General features: G+C 38.0%; 1 protein-coding gene across 1 annotated transcript in view; it reads left to right on the plus strand.

Moving 5' to 3' along the window:
• LOC122805547 (tyrosine-protein kinase Mer-like) overlaps positions 1 to 22,714 on the plus strand; it is a 643,235-nt gene that overhangs the window by 355,753 nt on the left and 264,768 nt on the right. Inside the window, exon 6 of the mRNA XM_044075763.1 lies at positions 21,294 to 21,389. Coding sequence (XP_043931698.1) covers positions 21,294 to 21,389 — 96 coding nt within the window. The remainder of the gene's footprint in view (positions 1 to 21,293; positions 21,390 to 22,714) is intronic.

A 22,714-nucleotide genomic window follows, 5' to 3' on the forward strand; every position in this document is an offset into this window, starting at 1 on the left:
TTTAGAATGAGTTTCAGGTCGGAGAACCATTTTTCGACTGTGGCAAAACATTGTTGGGTGGCTGCTTGGAGTTTCTGGAGAGAAAGGTCAGAGCAGATCAGGGTAGAGTCATCTGCATATTGAATGCAGGTGGCTGTGGGGATGACAGAGTAAAGATCATTTATAAAAACAGAGAAAAGAAGGGGACCAAGTATGAAGCCCTGAGGGACCCCAGTGTTGTTGGACAGCAGTTGAGATAGACTATTTTGCCATTGGACTGCTTGTTGCCGGTCAGCGAGGTAGTCCTTAAACCAGCTTAGTGCTAATTTGTCAAGATGAAGGGTTTGCAGGGTGTGGAGCAATAATTGGTGGTTAACCATGTCGAAAGCTTTTGATAAGTCAAGAAAGAGAGCAGAGGATATAAGTTTTTTGTTGCGGTTGCTATTAATTGAGTCAACAAAGGAGAGGAGAGCACTGGTCGTACTGTGATGGGGGCGAAAGCCATGCTGGGTAATAGAGAGAAGATTATTGATGGTGAGGTAGTGAAGGAGTTGTTTGTGAACACACTGTTCCAATATCTTAGCTATAGGAGACAGTATTGCGATAGGCCTATAGTTAGAGGTTTCCGTGGAGGAGCCTCCCTTATGAAGTGGGATGATGTAAGAAATTTTCCAAATTGAGGGGATGGTGGCCTCAGATATAGATCTGTTAATCAATATTGATATGGGATAGGCAATGACATCCGATGCTAATTGTAAGTATTCCGCTGGGAGGTGATCGGCCGCAAGGGTGGACGGTTTCAGTTTTTTTAATAGGGTACGAATATAGGAGGTAGATACTGTTTGAAGTTTAAAGGTGAGAGGAGGTGAGTCATGAGGTCGGGTTAAGGGTGGGGAGGAAGTAGGTAGATGATTGGCTAGGGACTGGATGGTCTCAGTGAAAAAAATGTTAAAGGTATTGGCAACTTCCTCTGGATCTTTGTTAGAGAGTTGGTTGGGTGTTGGGGTAGTAGATTTACCAGGATGGAGGAGGTTCTTGAATGCAGCCCAGAACTTTTTTGGGTTAGTCTGATGTTTATCCTGGAGTTGGCAGAAGTAGTGTTTTTTGTCTCTAGCAATGTCAGATTTCGTGGAGTTTCTAAGCTGTTGAAATTTAATACGGTCTAGGGGAGTTTTGGTAGTTCTCAATGTTTTCCAAGCGTGGTCACGGAGTTTAATTTTTGCTTTGGTTTCTCTTGTCAGCCAGGAAGCTATGCGGTCTCTGGTTCTAATTAGACAGGTTTGGGCATGGGAGTCAAGAATGTTTAGGAATGTGTCATTGAAGTATGACACACTTTCGGCTAAGGGTAGGGTATATAGGGTCAACCAATTGCAGAATTTTAGTTCTGCTAGGAATAGTTCAGGGTTAAACTTTTTCCTATTTCTGATAAGTTTATATATGGGTGGCTTGGTAAAAGCAAATTTGTGCTTTATAATGTAAGTGATAAGGTGATCACTAAGGTCGTTGGGGAGGGTGCCGGTGGTATAGTTGTTCGGATCTTTATTGATAAGTATCCAGTCAATCATACTCTCTTTTTGCTGCGTGTTGCCAATTCTGGTTGGGGATGAGATTTTTTTGGGAGAAGCCATATAGATTAATTGGGTGGGGATTTGTCTTAGAGGCGTAGTGGGACCAGTCAATGTTAAAGTCCCCTAGTATAATGGTTTCTTGAGGGTAGTTGTTGGCCAACCAACTTAAGGTTTGCTCTAGGTTTTCTATGTTCTTCCATGGTGGGATATAGATAACTACAAGATTGATACATTTTTGGGAGTTTAGGCAAATCTTTAGTGCAATAAGTTCAATATTAGAGACCTGAGGGGGATGCAGTGGATTCTTAATGATGTTTAATCTGTTCTTAAACATGACAGCTATTCCCCCGCCCTTTTTGGTTATTCGATCTTTCCTTAGGATGTTACAACCAGGTGGAAGAATTTCTTCATCCTTAGTGGCGGGTTTAAGCCATGTTTCAGAAAGACACATGATGTCTAGGGAGTGAGTAGCTATCATAGCGTGTAAGCTATGTACTTTGTTGTTAATGCTTCTTAGGTTGAGGTGAAGGATGAGGAGGGAGGTATTGGGAGTATGGGTTAATGTTGAAGTGTCAGAATCAAGATGAGTGGCAGGGCCTGGGTTGGGGTGGATGTCTCCATTTTGAATAATGCATTTTTTTAAGTGATCTAAGAATCTTTGTAATTTGACTAGTATTTTGAGGTTAGTTTTATTTTTGGATGATCGAGGGGAGTGAAGTCTTAGCTGTATATTATTAAAGCCTAGAGTTTTTGCAGGGTGGGGAGAAGGAACTATAGGGTTAGGAGGAAGGTGTGTGTGCATGGTAGTGTAGGCCTTGGGGAAGGATATTCCTAATAGTGTTTGGTGTTCATAGCGTGTTAAAAGGTAGGGGATAAGAAGAAGTAAAATTAGTGTGGTGATGATGGAATACATGGTTTTGCCCATGGTAAAGAGCAAGTAGTAACTTATGGGAATGTGGGGATTATGAGGGCTGACTAATTTAGGGGATGGCTGAGAGTATGTAAGGAGGAGTTGTTAAGCTAGGGACAGCTGTGATTGGAAGGGAGGAATGTGGGATGGGCTATCTATCTCTATAAATCTGGAGGTAGTGGGGGCGGGTGGGATATGGGGGCAGGGTGGGGAGCAGAGCGAGCCCGAGCGAAGCGAGGGCGAAGCGGAGCGGGGAATACACCTGTCCGAACACCTGCCTGGAAGTAGCAGGGTCTTAGAGGCAGCTGGGTGTGAGTATAAGGTTCAGGTATAGTGGTGTTTTCCAATTACAAGAACCTGGTGTTTTAGTAGCCTAAGATTAAGTATATATGCAGGTACTGTTGGGCTTCCTGCCTACAGAACGCTATCCTGGCAAGGAAAACTATACTGTTATGTTCCACAAAAACTGAATTATTATGACTGGACTCTTGTTTACAACTGTTAACATGTTTCCAGGCGTAGATCTGTTACTTTGTTATGTGTGAATGCAGAGTGATTTATGCAAATTGATCACATTACTTCAGAATGTCTTAAAACAATTAAAAATGTTTACTGACATTTGATTTTAAAGGACTGCCAACCAGCCATTGGTAAACAAAACATTCCATATCCCCATAACGAGAGGGTTTGCCCCTTGCAACCCTGGTCTTAACTTTAAGGTCATTGCATGCCAGGGAAAATAAACCCTTAATAGTCTGTAAACTTTGGTGTAGAAACTGCTTTTGCTGACAAGACAAATAACATTTTTCAATTGTGTCTGCGTCACAAAATCAGCCTTACTTCAGCTGAAATATAAATTTTACTCCACATACAACAGCCACAAGTTGTATAATCATTGTTCTTTTCAAGCAACTTGTGTCACAAGCCTGTGGCATTGTTTTTTGTATTAAAAATGTTTTTCGATATCATGGGATGCTATCTAGCATAATAAGAGCATACCTCTCAACTGTCCAGACTTTCCCCTCATATTTTTGGGCCATTCCTCATAAAATGTATGGTGTTCTGGCAAATCACAGATGATTGAGGTCACTAAATAATAACAGATATTTGAGTTTCAGTCTTTAGATCCTTCAGAAAATGCATGTTAATTCACAGCCTGTTCTAGTAATTTTCTAAGTTTATAAAAGCAATAATTAAAATCTGCCCCTCCTATTTTTGGGCCTTTGTTCTCCCATTATTTTTGGCTTTGTCCAGATTTCTAATGCTAAGGGGTTCAGAGGTATGAATAAGAAGCAATGCAGAATTTGGCAATGGTCCAAAAACAGACAGAGCGGTCATTAACAAAAAACAAAAGTAAAATGCCAGATCCACTAACTATGTATAAATACAGATTGAGCATCCTTAAAAACAAACATTAATTGGCATTTGTTCAGAGAGAAATAGCATTGCTGTATGCTGTGGCATCTTGAATATACTATGATGCATTCAACACTTGCTGCTGTGTTCCACCAGCTATACAATTCTGCATGTTACTTTCTGTGGTGTGGACTGTATGCCACAGTGTTTTGGATAACACTAGAGCTTGAGGTAAACACATCCTGATCGACACATGGTGTTTGACATCTCTTACAAAGTGCTTTATAATCAATACCTTCATCAATGTCAACTATATCAGAAACATAGGGCACTTCTACACTTTTCAGTGTTTTTGTCTGCAGCATTCAGTAAAGACACAGAAGGCATACTAGTTGTGATTGCACTGCAGTGTCCTACTTCTGGGCATCTGAATACTATTTTCATATGCCAGGTATCCATTCTGTGATACTGTAAGTGATACTGTGACATTGCATTCTGTGATACTGAACAGTATGTGGTATGCATTCTGTGATACCATGTGTAAAACTATGGTATGTATTCTATGATGCTGTGTATAATACTGTGACATGCATTCTATAATACCAGGCAGTATACTGTGGTATGCATTCTGTGATACCATACGTAAAACTATGGTATGCATTCTGTATATAGTACTGTAGCATGGATTCTGTAATACCAAGTGTAATACTGTGATATGCATTCTGTGATACTACACATTATACTGTGGTATACTTTCTGTGATACCATATGTAAAACTGTGGTATGCATTCTGTGTATAATACTGTGGCATGCATTCTGTAATACCAAGTATGATACTTTGGTACGCATTCTGTAATGCCAGACATTATACTGCGGTATACATTCTGTAATGCCATGTATGACACTTTTGTATGAATTTTGTGACTGTGGTATCAATTCTGTGATACTGAGTATAATATTGTGGCATGCATTCCGTGATTCTGTACATGATACTGTGGTATGAATTGTATGATATGATGCACAGTGCTGTGGTATGCATTCTATAATTTTGTGCCCAACACTGTGCTATGTATTTTGTAATAACGAGCATGATACTATGGTATACATTATGTGACAATGACGATGATACTGTGGTATGCATTTTGTGATACCATGCATGATACTCATATATGCATTCTGTGATAGTATGTATATTACTGTAGTATGCAAACATAAGTGGCTGTGCACCATTCCTCCAATACTTTGCATATTTACTGATCTACTATCATCAGCCATAGCTGGAGGGGGCAGCTGTCTGTTGGCACTGGCACAGCTGATATAGTCTCCCTCCTGAGTCTTTCTATACTTTGCTGTAATGAAGCAAGTAAGCAACATGTTGTGTACTTGAGCACAGTACTGCAATATGTGAGATGATGTATTTGCTGTAACTCAGTGGTGATGGGACTGTACACCTTTTAAATCATGTAGATGGTATTAATAAAAGCATTGTTATGTGCCTGCAGTCTAGTCCACCGTTATATAAAAATATATACAGAGACTTTTTTACCCAGTAGATTGCCCCCATCCATGCAAATGGAAAAAGTGACACTCCTATTTAAGCAATACATTGTTTTTCCTTTTATCTCACTTGTCATAAATATTACCTTACATTTGTTCAATACATTCTTGAATTCTGATATTATGGGGGAATGAACTACTTCCATATGCAGGCTATTCCAATAGTCCACACCCTTTCTGTCAAATAATGCAGCTCATATCTCTCCAGAGTTATTCACCTAGTGTTTTGAAACTATATCCAATTGTTACTAGTTTTTGTAGCTGTTTAGACTCTACTGACACCAATCAGGTATTTAAAAGTGCCCATTGTGTTGCCTGTTCTTCCTTCTTTGTTCAAGGTAATAAATAGCTGTAAGGTTCAGGCAGTCTGTTTGTATATGGCTTTTGGTGCAGAATGTGCACCATTTTCATTATTCTCACTGTTTCTGTCCCCACCCCCTTTAAAATTATGTGGTTTTCAGAACTACCTTTACTATTCTAGGATAGGCTTGTTCTAGGATGCTATTATCTAGCTTTATAGTGAGATAATACAGAATGTATTTTGCATTGGGCACCAGATGACTCAAGTGCTTTGCCTAACTCCTTGTTACGTGAGGTTCAGAACTGAGGATTCTGGGCTTAGCTCAATATAAATTACTAATGCTGGCATTAAATGAGTTTCAACTGTATACTTCAAGCATACGGCGGTAGCGTTGTTACCTCACAGCAAGAGGTTCTCCCGTTCGATTCTCGGCTGGGCTTGGAAGTGCCTTCTGTGTAGAGTCTGCATGTCCTCCCCGCGGTTGGGTAGCGTTCGAAAGACATGCGTGCGTAAATGGGCGTGCCTTCATTGAAGGTTGGGCATCGAGCTGGCACCTCGGCATTTCGTAAAAATCTACTGCCAATCATTAGCAGACCGGAGTTCCGTTGTGGCGACCCCTTACCGGGAAAAGCCGAAAGACAAACAACAACAACAACTTCAAGCATATTGATTTGTATGTATAAAGAAAGTTGGATTCATTTTCAAGGAATCCACACCAAATTAAACTGGAATTTTATCCCGAAACATCTCAACAAATCAATTAACATTTATTACTAGAATGTAGAAATAGAGAATGCATTAGATCTATTGCAAAGTATCTTGAGTGTATTTTTCCTCACCATCTTTATTAAATTTCCAAATATGACAAAGGCAGTCTTACATTTATATAAATGAAAAACATACAGAATGATATCACTTTAGTTGCAAATAGTTCACATCACAGACACCATTGAAACAGCTGCAGTCGTAAACATTATAAATCACTTATAAACCTTTTAGTCATTGTCAGTTAAGCATTATATAGCTCATTCAAATCCTGCCTCTTAAACCTCTTTCCTGCTCTGCAAATGCTGTTCCCACAATTCCCATTTTTTCTATGTAGTTTGCTCCTTCCCTTTTCTAACTATCCCAATTCCAGTTGTTTTATCTCTGTTACTGTATTCACTACTTCTAATCAAGTTGGTCTAGACTTTGATTTCCATTTTCTAGTAATTGCTTTTTTGGCAGCCACCATAATTAGACTCAGCAAAGCTTTACTATGTCCAAGCAATTCCAATTCTGTAGCATAACTCAAAAAAATCACCTCCCCAGTCAGTCCAATCCACCCACCCAGAATCTTTGACAGAGCGGCTCGCAGGGAACCCCAAAAGTCTGCCAGCTCATCACACCTCCAAAAAAATATGTTCCTAGCTACCTCTTTCTTGCCTGTCACACCTCCAGCATTTGCTATCCACCTGAGGAACAATTCTTTGGAGTCTACTTGGGGTATAAAAATACCTATGTAAACATTTCCAGGTAAAGATCCTAAATCTTCTAGACTTTGTTGCATATTTGGGAGATATGCATATACCCCCCATTGTCTATTTGTGAATTGCTTATCCAATCTCTCTTCCCAATCCTTTCTAATCTCCTTTGATTGATTCTTATAATTATCATGCAGTATTCTATATGCTTTACTAATTATTCCTTTTCTAATGGCAGCTTCTGTTCTAGAGTCTATTAAAAAACTCTACCAGTGCTGGTCTTTCATTTAGGAGCCTCCTATTTCTTTCCCTTTGCCTATACTCTGATATCAATCCTTGATAGGGAAGGCAATCTTTAACCTGCAGACCAAATAAAATTTGCTTTTTCCAATTCTATTACCTTTCCCTTTCTAGTTATTTGTTCCCAATACCTTGGTTCCTTTGCCAGTTTTCTCCAATAACTTCCAGCCCCCCTCTTGCCTATTATTTGTATCCCTGACCACAGTTAACCCTATCGGCAAAATCTCTTTTCTTCATTCTCCTGCTCGTTTGGTTCTTAGAATACTCCATGCTACTTTATGAATATAATACTCTATATGATTTTTGGTTGTTCTCCTTAAGAGTCTGCATCCAAAATCTCAATCTTTCCTTATTTCTTGAGCTTCCTCCCTGTGTTATCATCATTCCTTTCCACCTTGAATTATACTTTTCTGCCTGTGCTATGTATAAGAGCCTTAACTGTGTTGCTCTAAAATACCCCCTCAAATTAGGTAATCCTACTCCACCTTGTTCTATTGGTAGAATCAGCTTATCCCACTTGACTCTTGCTGTCTTCCCTTCCCAGATAAACTCCTTCAACTCTTTTTAATTGTTATCCACAATTTCTCCTCCGGTTGATAAAGGTATGCCTGACCTGCGTATAAGGCTAATGGGACTAAAAACATTTTAATGTCTTGTATCTTAGTATCCATGTCCATATAACAAAACTTCCAGTTTCTCAATTTTTGTATTATCTTGTGTTTAGTCTCTTCCCACATATCCTTAGCTGCCACCACAAAGTCATTTCAAATCCATACTCCTAAATACTTCATTTTATCATGTCCCCATAAATATGGCTATTGTTGGACCAATTTGTGTGTGGGTACATAATTTACCACTACTGCCTTTGTTTTAGCTTCATTAATTTTGTATCCCGAGAAGATCTGAAACTGTAAAATGTTCTACAACCCTGTAATGTCCCTTTCTGGTTTTGTCATGTATAAAATATCATCTGCAAATAGAGCCAGCTTTTCCTGACTACCATACCAACTATATCCTTGAATTTCTGAGTCCCTTATTTTCTTTACCAGTGGTTGTAAATATAATGCAAACAACAAAGGGGAAAGTGGACAATCCTGCCTGGTTCCTCTACTCAAGCAGAAATTATCAGAGAGGATCCCACCCACTTTAATTTGCACCTCCAATCTCTCATATATTCTTCTAATCAACCTTATAATTGTATCAGGGAAAGCAAATGTTTCCATTGCCCTGCTCATGAAGTCCCAGTCTACTCTGTCAAATGCTTTCACTGCATCAAGACCCACCAATAAAAGTGGTACTTTCTTACATTCTGCTTCCCTCTGGATCATCAATGTTCTGTTAATATTGTCAAATAATTGCCTCCCCTCCACAAAACCATACTGATCCATATCTATCAATTTTGGTATCACCTTTGCCATTCTTTTAGCCATTATATACAGAAACACTTTATAATCATGGTTTAGTATTGAAATGGGGCTGTATGAAGCTGGATCCGATGGATCTTTACCCTCTTTAGGTATTACCGTTACCACTGCTTTCTTCCAGAATGCTGGAACTTCTCCTCCTCTTAAAATACTGTTAAACAAAACCTTCCAGATCTTTATAATTTTTTTCCTCCTAACTTCCAAACTTCCACAGGAATACCATCTATTCCTGGGGACTTTGCTGTAGATTGGTTAAACATAGCCATTTTTATCTCATCCCTTCCTATCCTAACTGTTAGTAATTGAGCCTCATCTACCTCTAACTTTGGCATGTTTAATTCTTCCATAAACATTTTCATTTGTACCTTTTCTTGATTTCCATATTTCTCTGCTTTATACAAATTTTCATAAAATTTCCAAAATATTTCTAATATGTCTACAGGGTCTCTTGTTATCTTCCTTGTTATGGGCTCCCTAAGCTTGGTGACTGCCCTTTCTACTTTTTGTTGCCTGAGTTGTTGTGCTAAAAGTTTTTGTGCTCTAGAATTATTACCAAAAAACAGTTGCTTAACAGCAATCTTTCTAAACTCATGCATATTATCGAGGTAATCCCTTATTTTCTGTTTAGCATTCTGCAGTTGCTCCTTTTCTAGTTCTGAGAGATTTCCCCTATTTTGCAATATTTTAACATTTGTCAATCCCTCTAAATACTTATTGTTACTGTTTAGCCATATCTCCCTTTCTTTTATATCCAACCTAGTTTTAAACTCCACTTTAATTTTATCCCACTTCTTAGCTATGTTTTCAGAAGACAAATCTGTCTTCTCTAGTAGCTCCTGAATTAATTCCACAACCTATTCCTTAAATTCCTCTCTTTTCAACCTGTAGGTGGGAAAGCTCCAGTGTCTCATTTTTATTTCATTACCTTGCATTTTTATTTTAGTTATTACTGGTGCATGATCTGAAATAGTTATTGGGTGTGTTTCAAGACCTTCAATTAAATGCACATGTTCCTGTGAGATATAAAATCTATCTAGCCTAGCCCAGTTTTGGTATCTCGGTGAGTAATATGTAAATCCACTCCAAACTCCTAGCACTGAATTCACATCTTCTATACCAAACATTTTCATAAATTTCTTCAAACATCTACCTTCCCTTGTTATATTATCCCTTCTAGGCCCCCCAGACACATCTTCACTGTTGCAAACCAAATTCCAGTCTCCACCTATAAGTAATATTCCTTGCTGAAAGCTGATTATTTCTCCCAAGTTTTTCTTAAGCGCCATTATAGCAGTTTTGGGGGGATGTAAATTCATACCAGTATAATCCTCCTCCCTAGCCAGTAGCCCCTTAGTACTATGTATCTTCCATTATTATCTTTTTTTCCCTTCTATCACTATTGGAGCTCCTCTTGCAATTAAATAAGTACACCTCCTTTCCTTTGCCCCAAATATTCCGCTGAATAACCATCCTGAAAACCTTTCTTTATCAAATTCACACGTTCAATTCTTTCCAGGTGTGTCTCCTGTGGCATATCTATTTGCACTCTACATTGTTTAATATAATTCACTACTCCTTCCTTTTTCTATTTATCTGTAAGACCATTTAGATTGAAAGACATTACAGAAAGCATAATTTTTTATATAGTTATTATTACCACCTTTTATATATAACTGCTCTTTTGCTAAATGTCTAGTTCCAACTTTTATGTTACATGTATATACTGTTTGGCAGGTTGGTCTTTTATACAGTTGTTCTGTGTCATATCCATTTGCGCCTATGTCACATCTTACATTTATTTATTTATTTTATTTTATTTTATTTTACATTTGTTGACTGGGCTAGTCTAACTGCATACATGTCCATTTTCAGTAGAGGCCCGGGGAGAAAAGCTCCAAGCATAGGCAACAACATAACTTACAGCATAACATACAATTTATACAATAATAAGATAATAGTAGAACATTGTTGAGATTCTAAATATGGAAAAACTTATACAGAGTCCTTTTTTTTTTTTTTGTAAAGCTAATATAAAGTAGTAAAAAAGGAAACTTGTTAGATACTAGTGGGATGTTAAATAACTGGTCAGCATCCATCTACAAAAGGTTAGCAAAGTATGAGGAGAGCATGATTGGGGAGAGAAGTATTAGTCAGGGTTAGAGCAGGGACAAAGCCAATGTGTTTTAAGGTATTCTTTAAGGCGTTTTTTGAAAAGCAGTGTAAAAGAAAGTCAAAAGTTCACTTGGAAGCTGGTTCCAGCTTTTTCCCACTGTATTAGAGAAAAGTGAGTCCCCAGCTCTGTTGTTGGGTTTAGTAGTTTAGATTAGAAGTTTATTAGCTCAGCGTGGTGTTGCTAGATTTTTGTATGGGGTAATAAGGCTAGAGAGGATTGGGATATTATTAGGGTGGTGAAGGATTTTTGGGTCATAGTAATTTGTTGACATTGAAGTTGGTTCTGCAGTTCTAACCATCCCAACTGTTTAAGGTTGTGGCAGTGGAGGGTTCTAAAAGGGGTGCCAGTGGCAAATCTAGCTATGTTATTGTAGCTGGTTGCAAGTTTGTTAAGGTTGTTTTTGGATAGATTGGTATATATGGCTGAAGCATATAGTAGGGTAGAGATAAGGTGGGTCTGGGCAATAGTGGTTCTAGCTAATGGCGTAAGGAAGGGCTTGATTCTATAAAGAGAGCCAAGTTTTCTGTTGACAGATTTTATGGTAGTATTAATGTGATCATCAAAGTTAAGGTTGTGGTCAATAGTAATACCCAGGAGACAAGTTGAAGTATCAGGGGATATGCTAATTCCATTGTTGGAAGTTACAGTGAAGTGAATTTGTGGTGACTTTTGCGTAGGAGCAAAAAGCAGTAATTTTGTTTTTTGAGGTTCAGGAGGAGGCAGTGTTGCATGAACCAATTTTCAACAATATTAAATACTGTTTGGGAGAGGGTCTGGAGAGAGGTTGGGGACTTGGCTGTGCATATTAAAGTAGAATTGTCTGCATATTGTATGCAGGTGGCTTGGGGAATTTTGGCATTTAGATAATTAATAAAAACTGAAAAAAGAAGAGGGCCTAAAATAGAGCCTTGAGGTACTCCGATGCTGACAGAGAGGGGTGTAGAAAGATTATTGTCCCACAGCACTGCTTGGTGCCTGTTTTCCAGATAGGATTTAACCAGAGTAATGATTGTGGGTCAAGTGATAGGGCTTTTAGTTTGTCCATAAGTAGGTGATGGTTAACCATGTCAAATGCTTTTGAAAGGTCAATGAATAGTTGAACATAACTTTTTGTTTTTTTGAAAGCCCTCAAACAGAACAAACAACCCCCCCAAAAAAACCCTCCTAAAACCTATGAACTTTACAATAACACACAAAACTATGTACATCTTCAAACACTGAAGTTTTTGCTTCCTAATAAGAACATAAGTTCTAAGTTGACAGCTACACATACAGGCTAAAATTAACCAAAAGGAAAGGTTAGTCATGCTAAGACACATGGTACAGCCTGTGCTATTAGTAAATGCTATTTAATTCTGTATATCTATATAACTCTCCCAGTTGAGAAAACACTTGAATGCTTTCAGTAAACACTTTCTCCAAACCATTTTTCTTTATCAAATTGTCTTCTAGTGACATGCGAACCAGACACTGAATTGCTAAGGGTACCTTGTTTATTAGAAAGAAAGACTTACAGTATTCAATATTCTTTTTCATTTACATGCTTTGCAATAAACTTGTTACTGGATAACGCCTATGTTTTTTACCCGATCATTTCCCCTATACAAGCATGGGAAAAAGCACACTAATTTTTACTTTGTCATACTCTCTTAACCAGACACATGTGCTCTCCTCCCAGCTCCTACCCTCCTCAGTCTTTTTTCATTACAGTGCATACATTTTTCAAAACTGGACAAAGAAAAAGAGAGAAGAAAGGTGAAGAATAAAACAACAAAAGCACCTGTTTATATTAGTATCTCCCATTGGATTAAAAAAAAACTGAGAGAACTTTATTTCAAGACTAACTTGTTTTGTATTATCTTTAAAGCTGCCACATCTGGGAAAACCCCTGATTGTTTTCAGGGAGCATTATGTCCTAGCCAGTTTCTCTGTTCTTTTTTTTTTTCCCTCAGCCAATCCCCTTCCACCAGACTGTCTCCAGTTTCTCTTTACCAGATTGTTTCCATGGAGACATGCTGCAGAAATGCTACTTAGTATACATTTTTGCAAGGGCTAGAAAAACAACCTTATAATGTTCAATATTCTTTTTTTCATTTACTTGTTCTCTGTTTTAAAACAAAGGTCCTTAATCAGTCATTTTCCCATGCAAGAATGAAAAAGAAGCACATCAATTTGAACTCTGTCATGCCCCCTTAACCACGCTCCCTTTTTCCTTTTTTTTTGATTAATCATTACATTGCCTATGTTTCTCAAAACTGCACAAGAAGAGAAAGAGAAGACGGGAGAAAAATAAAAACACCTGATTACCCATCTATGTCAAGCAAAGTTCTTCATTAGCACTCTTCAAGAAAAATCTTGATGAGTGGATGGGAAATAGGAAATACACCCCAGGGATCACTTCTGTGTCTCTGCTCGACAGGGGCACAGGAAAATAACTTTCTTGGAAAAGTAAGCCAGGGAACCTTGTTGGCTAGGCTTATGTAGGCCCTTGGGCCGATAGCCTAGTACCTACCTATGAACCTACCTACAATCCCCATGACACCCAAAAATAGCATGCAAAGAATACCATGTAATGCAGATACAATACTATTAAGAAATGAAGGTGTTTTCTTTACTTACAGTCAGCGTTCTCCCATCTCTTCCCCTCCCCAAAGCATTTTTCTGAACATTAATGACATGAAGTAGGACTTATACTTGAGTCCAAAACTCAGCAAACAACTTTTGAAGAAGTCCAATATTTCCAAATTTTCTTGTGCTATCATATTTCACAAATAGTATAATTAATGCTTTTTAGTGGTTTTGGTCGATTGAGCACCAACACACCATTTCTTGTTTTTTTGTATAATTAATGCTTTATAATCCCATATTAAGTTACTGATTATATTACTACTCTTTTCCATCACCCAGATCCTGTCTCTGCTTCATTTCCAACGTACTCTTGATTCTTCTGGTCAACTCTCATGCTCCCTTCCTTCTCTCCAATATTTTCCATTGAAATACTGGAAAAGGTTTCACAGGTGCAGTCTCTCTGTGGTCTTTATTACCAGAAGAGCGAGAAGCCAAATCTTTTTCTGTTTCACAGCTCAGTTTTTTGTTGGACAAACTAATGTATTTCCTCCTTAGCATGCACTTCATCAAAAAATGATTTTGTCCCCCCAGGAAAGAATACCTTGAAGACAGCTGGATATAGCAGTTTGAATCTCACACCTGCATCTCGGCATTCTCTGAATATAGGGATGAATTTACTTCTCTTTTGCCTGGTGTACAATGAGTAATCATTCTCCACAAACACTCTGCTGTCACCTACTTTTAGTATTTTGTCCTTCTGCCACAGTTTTGACAAGATCAATTCTTTCTGCTGCTAGGATTGCATCCTTACTATTAAAGGTCTAGGTTGCTTTCTTGTCACTAGATTTGGAGCATACACATGATGTGTCCATTCAACTAATAAATACTGCTCTGGAATAACAGTCCAGCTGCTTATTTGTGCTTTCATAAATTTAATGCAGCCTGTTCCTTCCAGCTTCTCTGGTATAGCTGAAAATCTCAAGTTTTCCCTACGTGCTCTGTGACACCCATGCACTAGCCTAGAACTCAAGGAGCCTCAATCATCACCACTAACACCAGTGAGGGGCATCCATATAGGGAAAGGATAATAAATACACACACACAGTAAAGTACAATTTCCCTTAAGAGCACACAGCAATCACAGTCTGTCTGAGGCTGGTTTCTCCCCAATAAGACTCTCCATTGGCACATCTTAGCCTAGCGGGCAAGCTAAAATCTCCAGCACCCTCTCTGTCCAACCAGTGGTTTGTGTCTCTGCCCAAGTAGCTGACACACACACACACTTTGAGGTAAGAGTTATATACAACCACACAGGCACTCCTGGGGGAAGGCTGGCACAGGTTTTCCAGCTGTGCCTCTTTTACTCAGACTATACGGTAGAAATCACTGCCACCACCCACTAATATTTATCAGCTACCAAAAGGCCCTTATGAAAGGGTGTCCAATTATACTGTGCAATATTATTATCCAAATGGTAAGTGCAACTGAATAGTCAAGGCTTATTTGGAGTGGCTTTTTACAGTATCACTATATATATATATATATATATATATATATATATATATATATATATATATATATGTATATATGCAATGTACTCTAGAGCTTACATTATCTCTACACAAAACAGCCACAGTTGGAAGGTTTAAAAATATTTAATAATAAATAATAAAAACACAAGACAATACTTCTTACTACACAGTGCTAGTCAAGAGTTCAGACACAGTTGTCTTATATAATCCTGTAGGTTATTGGACATCATGTCTGAAGATTGCATTACTTTTTGCTGAGCAGCTGCAGGACTCTCCCTACATAATGTTTCTTCCTCACATTTTGTAGCTGATTTTGTTCCAGGTCTTCTGTATTTCTTTATTCTTGGCATCCAGGCAGTGTACTTACTAGCCAGTTACTGAAATTCACCCATAATCACAAGTCTACTAGCCTTCTCTGCTAAGTTTCTGTGTTCACACTGGCAGAGCTAAAAACAAGCTGTTACTCACTGTGCAGCCATCTTGGAACTTCTTATCTTGAATGTGTCTTGATGACGTTGTGACCCTCTCAAAGCTAAATTATTCACCAGTATTGAGTTTATCACTGAAACATTGTACTCATTATTTTATTCAGAATCAGTAAGAAGTTAAATGCATGGTTTGAATTTAGCACTGAATTGGCATCCTGACATTTATACTGTTAATGTTCACACTTGTGACTATCACAAGATCTATGAACTTTGATTGAGCTAATAGAGTTTCTGAATTAGTAAATGCAGAAGCACAACAACCCTCTTTCATTTCAACAACCTTTCTAGTGACAGTGTCCTTAATTCTGTCACTTAAGTGTAACATGTTTTACTGCAGTATCTGCATATATAGAAAGATAATATTTTCTTGGAGATTACTGTATTAACATTGCTGAATAGTATGGATCCTTAACAGTGTGATATGTATCCAAACTGTAAGTTATATTTATGTACAAACTAACCTTCAGGACCTAAATCCTTAACCCCCTCAAAAAAGGTTATGCTCTTTGGTACTAAGCAAATAATTTCCAGTGTTCCTAGCTCCCAACAGCGTTTTGACCTGCACAACAACCTCACTGACACCACCACTTCATTCTGAGACCTAAACATTTGGGTTGACCAATCTCTTAACTTTCAGGAGCATATTCAAAAACATAGATCTAAAATCAACTACATCCTTTTCTGGGCTCAGAAAATATGCCGTTTCCTTTCATTACCAGCTAGGGCAACCATTGGGAAAGGAGTCCTGCTTGCACAAAGTCAGTATGGCTTACCCTTGTTTGCCACCTCTTTTAACCAAATGCATCAACACTACATACTTTATTTAATAAAATACACCATTTTGTTAACAATTCCTCTCACCTAAAACACCACTGCCTTACTTTATCCACCGCAAACTGCTTCCCAGTACAAGCCAAATCCAACCTACTTCTGGGGTCCTAACTCTTCAAATTACTCCACTTAGATGTTCCTTCTCCACTTGCAATGAAACTTGTCACTAAGACCCCAACTTATAACCTCAGGATACAGTAGGCCCTACTCTCCAAACCTCATCTACCAAATTACATAGCTGACTCTAGTTTCTCTGTACTTGCTCCAAACCTGTGACAAACCCTTCCTCACTATCTCACTGGCCTTTCTAACTACCCTAGGTTCAGACCCCAATTCAAACAGCATCTGAGCAATCAAATGCAAATGCCTGAATGCAGTACATATCACTTAATAAACACTACTGTCACAGATTAATTCCCTTGCACATTACTCCATTTATATCACTACTCTATTAGTTACCACTACGTGTCTGCTTCCTGTGACATATGTATATAGCTTCTCTTTCGTCTTGCTCACCTTTATTTCACAGTGTTTGCGTTTCTCCGTCCCTCTGCCTGCTTGGGATGTATATAGCTTCTCTTTCGTCTTGCTCACCTTTATTTCACAGTGTTTGCGTTTCTCCGTCCCTCTGTCTGCTTGGGTTCTGTGCCTTTGCCATTACTCGTCTCTTGCTTTGTTTTCTAAACGCCAGTGTTACCCCGAGCAATTTCCAAGGCTAATCCTGCTTCTCACTCTTTTCTTGCTACTCTTCTAATTTCATTTTTCACTTGTAAATTGTACACCTTAACATGATGTAAAATGTGTACATACATAGTATCTCTGTTTTTGTAGCCAGTTTGTACTACCTTAGTTTTCCACCGTTGGTTGTATTTCTTACATTTTTGTTGCTGCAATTTTGAATGCAAACTGTGTTCGGCCTACTATTGGCCATGGTGTGATCAGTGCACTATCCTGGATAAAAATGCATCTTGTTTCTTACTTGCATTATATTTGAAGCAGTTGTATATTTATTTTATTCTTTGGAAGCTTTATATTTTAATTAAAAATTACAGACATCTGGTGTTTTAATGAAACTTTTAGGTAATGCAATCATAATGTTATGTGGACCTAAACTGAGTTTATTAATTCAGTTTGTAAAATGGGACTTGTGCCCCCTGAATCCTCAAACCTTGCTAGTTTTTAAAGGTGGTGGAAGGGAGTTTAGAAGGCATTAGCCATCCCTTATGAAAGATATTAATAAAAAAATGATATATATATATATATATATATATATATATATATATATATGTGTGTGTGTGTGTGTGTGTGTGTATATGAAATGTTATGAACAGAACAAACAATACTCATCCTGGTATTTTTAATTAGTACATGTATGCAGGAGTTGCAGCCACCTGATGCAGTTAACATGTACTGAGATAATGTTTTCTGCTAATGATGACTCTTCCTCTCTATCCAAATATTCATCCAGCTTTATTACTCTGTCTTATATTACTTGTTTACATTTAAATCATGTGATATTAAGTTTTAGTACATGGCCTATACATAATGACAAGAAAGACATATTTGGCTATCTAGCTTAGCCTTTTTATAGAGCTTGGAATATGCTGCTGACCCCCGCCCATCCTTCTCTTCTCCACCATCTGCTCTATGCCTCCTTGTAATCTTGAGGGGTGTTACACTCCATCAGGTCCTCTTAGCATGTTCCATTTGCTCACTATCCTTTCTATGAAAAAACATTTTTCCTTATCTCCAGCCTGAAGCTGGTGTCCTCAGCCAGGTGGCTGTACCTGTCCCTCCACTCTTCTTCTTTAAGACAACTTTCCTGTAGTGTCATGTTATGATTTTATGCAACCATGCCATGTCTCTTCTCATTTTCCTACTTTCTTGGAAGGTAAATAAATCCATTTCTGACTGGATTCTGTTGGAACTCTTCCTCTAATCTTTTCACAGTTGTTGTGAGCTTCATTCACACTTTTTAGACTAGTTTAGCTATTTTTATACTAAAGCTTTGACTTAACTAAAGACCTGTAAATTATTAAGATCTTGGACTCATTCTTCTCTGAATATATCCCATAATATTGGACACTTTTGCCAGGGTCTTAATATAGACCCAATGATTAATTTCTGCCTTGATTAGGATTGGCATCTGTCTGCCTTACATAGTTGTGCCTAGTTTTTCAAGTCTTAGATGGTTGTTAGCTCTGGATTTTTCATCTGTAATTGCAAGACTTTGTGCTTTACGATACTGAACCTCATCTAACATTTCTAGGTCATTTTTGCTAATCTGTTATGATCTGCCTGTATGATTCCCCCTGCCATCGTATGCTTTCCCATCAGTCTTGCAGTTGTATACAGACAGATTGATTGTGCTCCAAGTGGTGTTGGTAATATTAAATATACATATTCCGAATAGTATGAAACAAAGGACTGACCCCTGTGTAACTCTTTAAGCCATCTTTATTTCTGCTGATACTCTCCCCATATTACTATCTTCTGTACCTTTTCATTTAGCCATTAATCAGTCCATATGGATATCTTTTCCTCCAGCCCAAACCTATAGTTTGTCAGTTAGATATTTGTATAAGGGTAGTGTCAAATGCTTTATTAAAATATAGGTGCATCATCTACTGGATTCACCTGTCCATTTTCAGTATCACCCACTCATGTGCATTCAGTTCTGTATTCATTTGACTTTACATATGTTTCCAAAATCAAAACAGTTAATGCAGTATATACAATTGTTTGACTGAGTTTCACAACACATCAGTATTCCTGTAATGTACTCTGGCATCTGGAATGATAGAGCAGCTCTCCTCAGTGCACTGTGGCATTCCCTGCATCATGTCTGGGAATTGTCTGCATGAGCTGATGGAATGACTGAATTAAACTAGTGATCTGATATCAGACAAAGAAATCCCAAACTACTGAATCCATCACTAATAAACGCAATGTAAAAAAATAACTACAAGGTTTTTTTTTTTTTGAAGGACAAGTCCCGACTCCTTCACACCCCATAACGGGAGGCTTCCTTACATCCCATCTCTTCTTAATTAAAATTGATAACTACTTAGTCAAAAAATATGACAAAAAAAAAAAAAAGACCACCAACATCAAAACATTTTCCTTCTCCATGTCTGCAGCATTGTACGGTAGAAAACAGTAAATTGAAACTGCAAACAGTTCTAAAAGTAGAAGAACATGCAATATTTTGCTTTTCCTTACACCTAAACTTCTCACCTAACTAGTACATGCACAGAGAACATATATCAACTTTACATACTGCATACAAACCAGTGACAGTTGTTGTCAACAGTAATATGATATATTTGTTCCAGTAAAGTGAGATTTAGGGAAGCTGGTCAGGTCAAAACTGTGTCATCGTGTAGTACAGCAACACATTTAGAAGGTACACCACAGCAGCTGGAACTGTGGTGTGGAAGGATGGAGCCATGAGCACAGCTCCTGTGACCCGAGGTTGATTAGTGAGTATGAGCACCAGTGAAGCTGTTGGCTCAGCCATCTTGTGTGGAAGGAGGCCTTTCAGCCTATTGTGTGACTGCCACCTAGTGGAAATTGTGTGGCATAGTTACAGCAAGGAGGGCAGAGAATGGATGCCTACCAAGCAGTCTGTATTGTCATATTTGAATTAGTGTTTGCGTGTTGGGGGGGTGTAAAGCACATGCACATGTCTGAACCAGCATTGCAAGCCCTGCTTCAGCAGTGCGCCTTTCAGCAGTGTCTACAAGGCAGTTATGAACAAGTTGAATGATGGTCAAGATTCGCAGAGCTTGCCTCCCTTTGCTGGTGTCCTACAAGACCAGGGTAAGCAAGAAAAGTGTACATATGCTCGGAATGAAGCTAGATGGTCAAAATGAGGATGGAGGACAAATAAACGCAGATTAATCAGAAGTTTTATTGCAATAGAATTCATTTGTTTAATGTGCTGGAGCAGAAGCTTACTTTATATATTAATGTCAAGTTCTGACAATCAACATTACGCATATATTTTTTTAAGAAAGCCCTGCAATGCTTTACATTTCCTATAAATGGAAATTAACGAGCAAATGAGTGGCACAGTTGTATATAGAGTGTCTAAAGTTGACAAATGAAGCCAGCTAAGCTGCAGCTGATATGCCTAAAGTACTGTCTGCTCTATGAGGGAAACATCACTTCAGCAAACTGGAGTGAACACATTTTTTGTATCAGTTGCACCTTCCTTTTGCATGAAAGGAAGCAGTGCCTTTTCATGTTATACTCTAAGTAACCTTCTTTTATCACATTTCACTAAAAGGAAACTGCATTTCTTAAGAGCTAGCCGTCTCAGAACAAACAGGCCCAATACCTCTCAAATGTACAGATTTTCACAGAATGTCCAGATTTTTACCTCATGTTTTTGAATCTGTTCCTCATAAAATTTGTGATTTCTGGCAAATCACTGGAATGATCTGAGGACTGAAGTCACTAAATATTGATATACATTTGTGTTTCAAACTTCATATCCTTCAGAAAAATGCATACTAAGACAAATCCTGTTATTCTAGCAACTTTCTAATTTATAACAGCAATATTCACAATCTGTCCCTGGTTTTGGGCCTTTGTCCACCCATTCTGTCAGGCTTTGTCCGGATTTTTTGCAAAAAGAAGTTGAAAGGTATGACTGCAAGGATTTTTCAAGGATTCATTAGTGTAGGTTTTGTTGTCTGCTTCGTTGTACCATATGACTAGCACTTGGAAGAAATGATAGGCCAAATTTCTGAAGAGCACTGAAACCTACTGAATATAACTGTGTCATGACACTTTTGTTTTATGTTTGTTTGTTATTTATGTTTTTTTCTTTTCACAGTACAAAACCTCATGATCAGTGACACTTTAAAAGAGAAGCTAAAGGACGTCATTGTGGAAAGAAGCAGGTTGTCCCTTGGCCGAGACCTTGGATCTGGTGAGTTGGGAAATTTTTTTATTATTCTTAAAGGACAAATATGTTCAAAAACTGAAGAAAAAATAGTTAAACGTGTGATCTACTGAGTGCTAATGTTCCTGCAGTATTAAAAGCCTTTTTTAATTTGTCATACTCCAAAATGATGTTATGGTGGTGGACATAAAACATGATTTTGTTTTTCAGTTAAGCTTTCCCCTCCTATGGTGCACTTCAGATCTCCACAATATGAGATTTTTAATTTTCTAAGCTGTTTAATCCATTCACTTAAAATGAGAGCACTCAGAATAAATACTTTTAGAATCTCTGGAATTTTTCCTTGTTGATTTTTGGCTTGCATTGTTTGTTATTTTCTAAACACATTTTAATGAACATTTTCTTTTGAATATACAAAATGCCTATGGTAAATTGTTTTTATTAAGCATGCAAATTTGTTAAATGAAAGGTTTTCTCCATGTTCATTCCCCCTACCAGCCAACAGTTTAAGATTTCCTGTCATTCCATTCTAAGCTGCTGCCTTGGCTATAACTGGTCACTCGACAGTAACAGAGCTTACTAGCTAGTGTTCCAGGGAATGTTTTCTTCAGTATAACAATAGATTTTCATCACTTGATCACTGCTGCAGTGTTCTTCGCTAGGAGTTCTATCCTGCTAAGGATATAACAGCTGGGCAGTTTCCAGAACTTAAGGGCACATTCCACATCCCCAATCCATTAAGCAGTTCAGGTGCTGGAGAAAAGGAATGGCTTGAGTGCCAAGTCCTTCATTGCCTTCCTGCCCCAGACGAGTGTTACTCTTACAGTCTTTCAGAGATCAACAGTCAGCTAACACTTCTCCTATTGCTGAGCAGATAGGCTCACTTCAGGGGAAAAAAACTTCTACAACTTTTTGTCAGAAAGTTAACTTTTGCTGTGGAATTCATCTTTTTAAGCTAGTAAAAAGTATTGTTATTGATTGTCACATGACTTTTATTCACTTCTTACTAGGTGCATTACTTTTTTATTTTTAAAGAAAATATTGATAACTTAACTTAAAAACTTGTTTCTCCTGAATAAAAAAAGGTTTGCTAAATTACGGTTGGGCTAGGGTAAGTACTTAAAGTGCTTTACATTGTGTTTTTGGTGGAAAACAAATGACTTTTTTAAAACTTACCTGTTTCACCAACTTATTGTCAGGCTTTCCCATGAATAAGGTATTTTTCCGGCCTCATGATGGAACAACTTACCAATTTCTTGTTTCTTCCTTCATCCAGTCACAACAAGAAAAAAAAATTAAAGCAGCCTTCACCACTTCAGGCTACTAAAGTGCCATGGCTGTAGAAGGGTGAC

The sequence above is a fragment of the Protopterus annectens genome, chromosome 6.part1, assembly GCF_019279795.1.
Source record: "Protopterus annectens isolate FY-2018-M chromosome 6.part1, PAN1.0, whole genome shotgun sequence".
Taxonomy (NCBI): Eukaryota; Metazoa; Chordata; order Ceratodontiformes; family Protopteridae; genus Protopterus; species Protopterus annectens.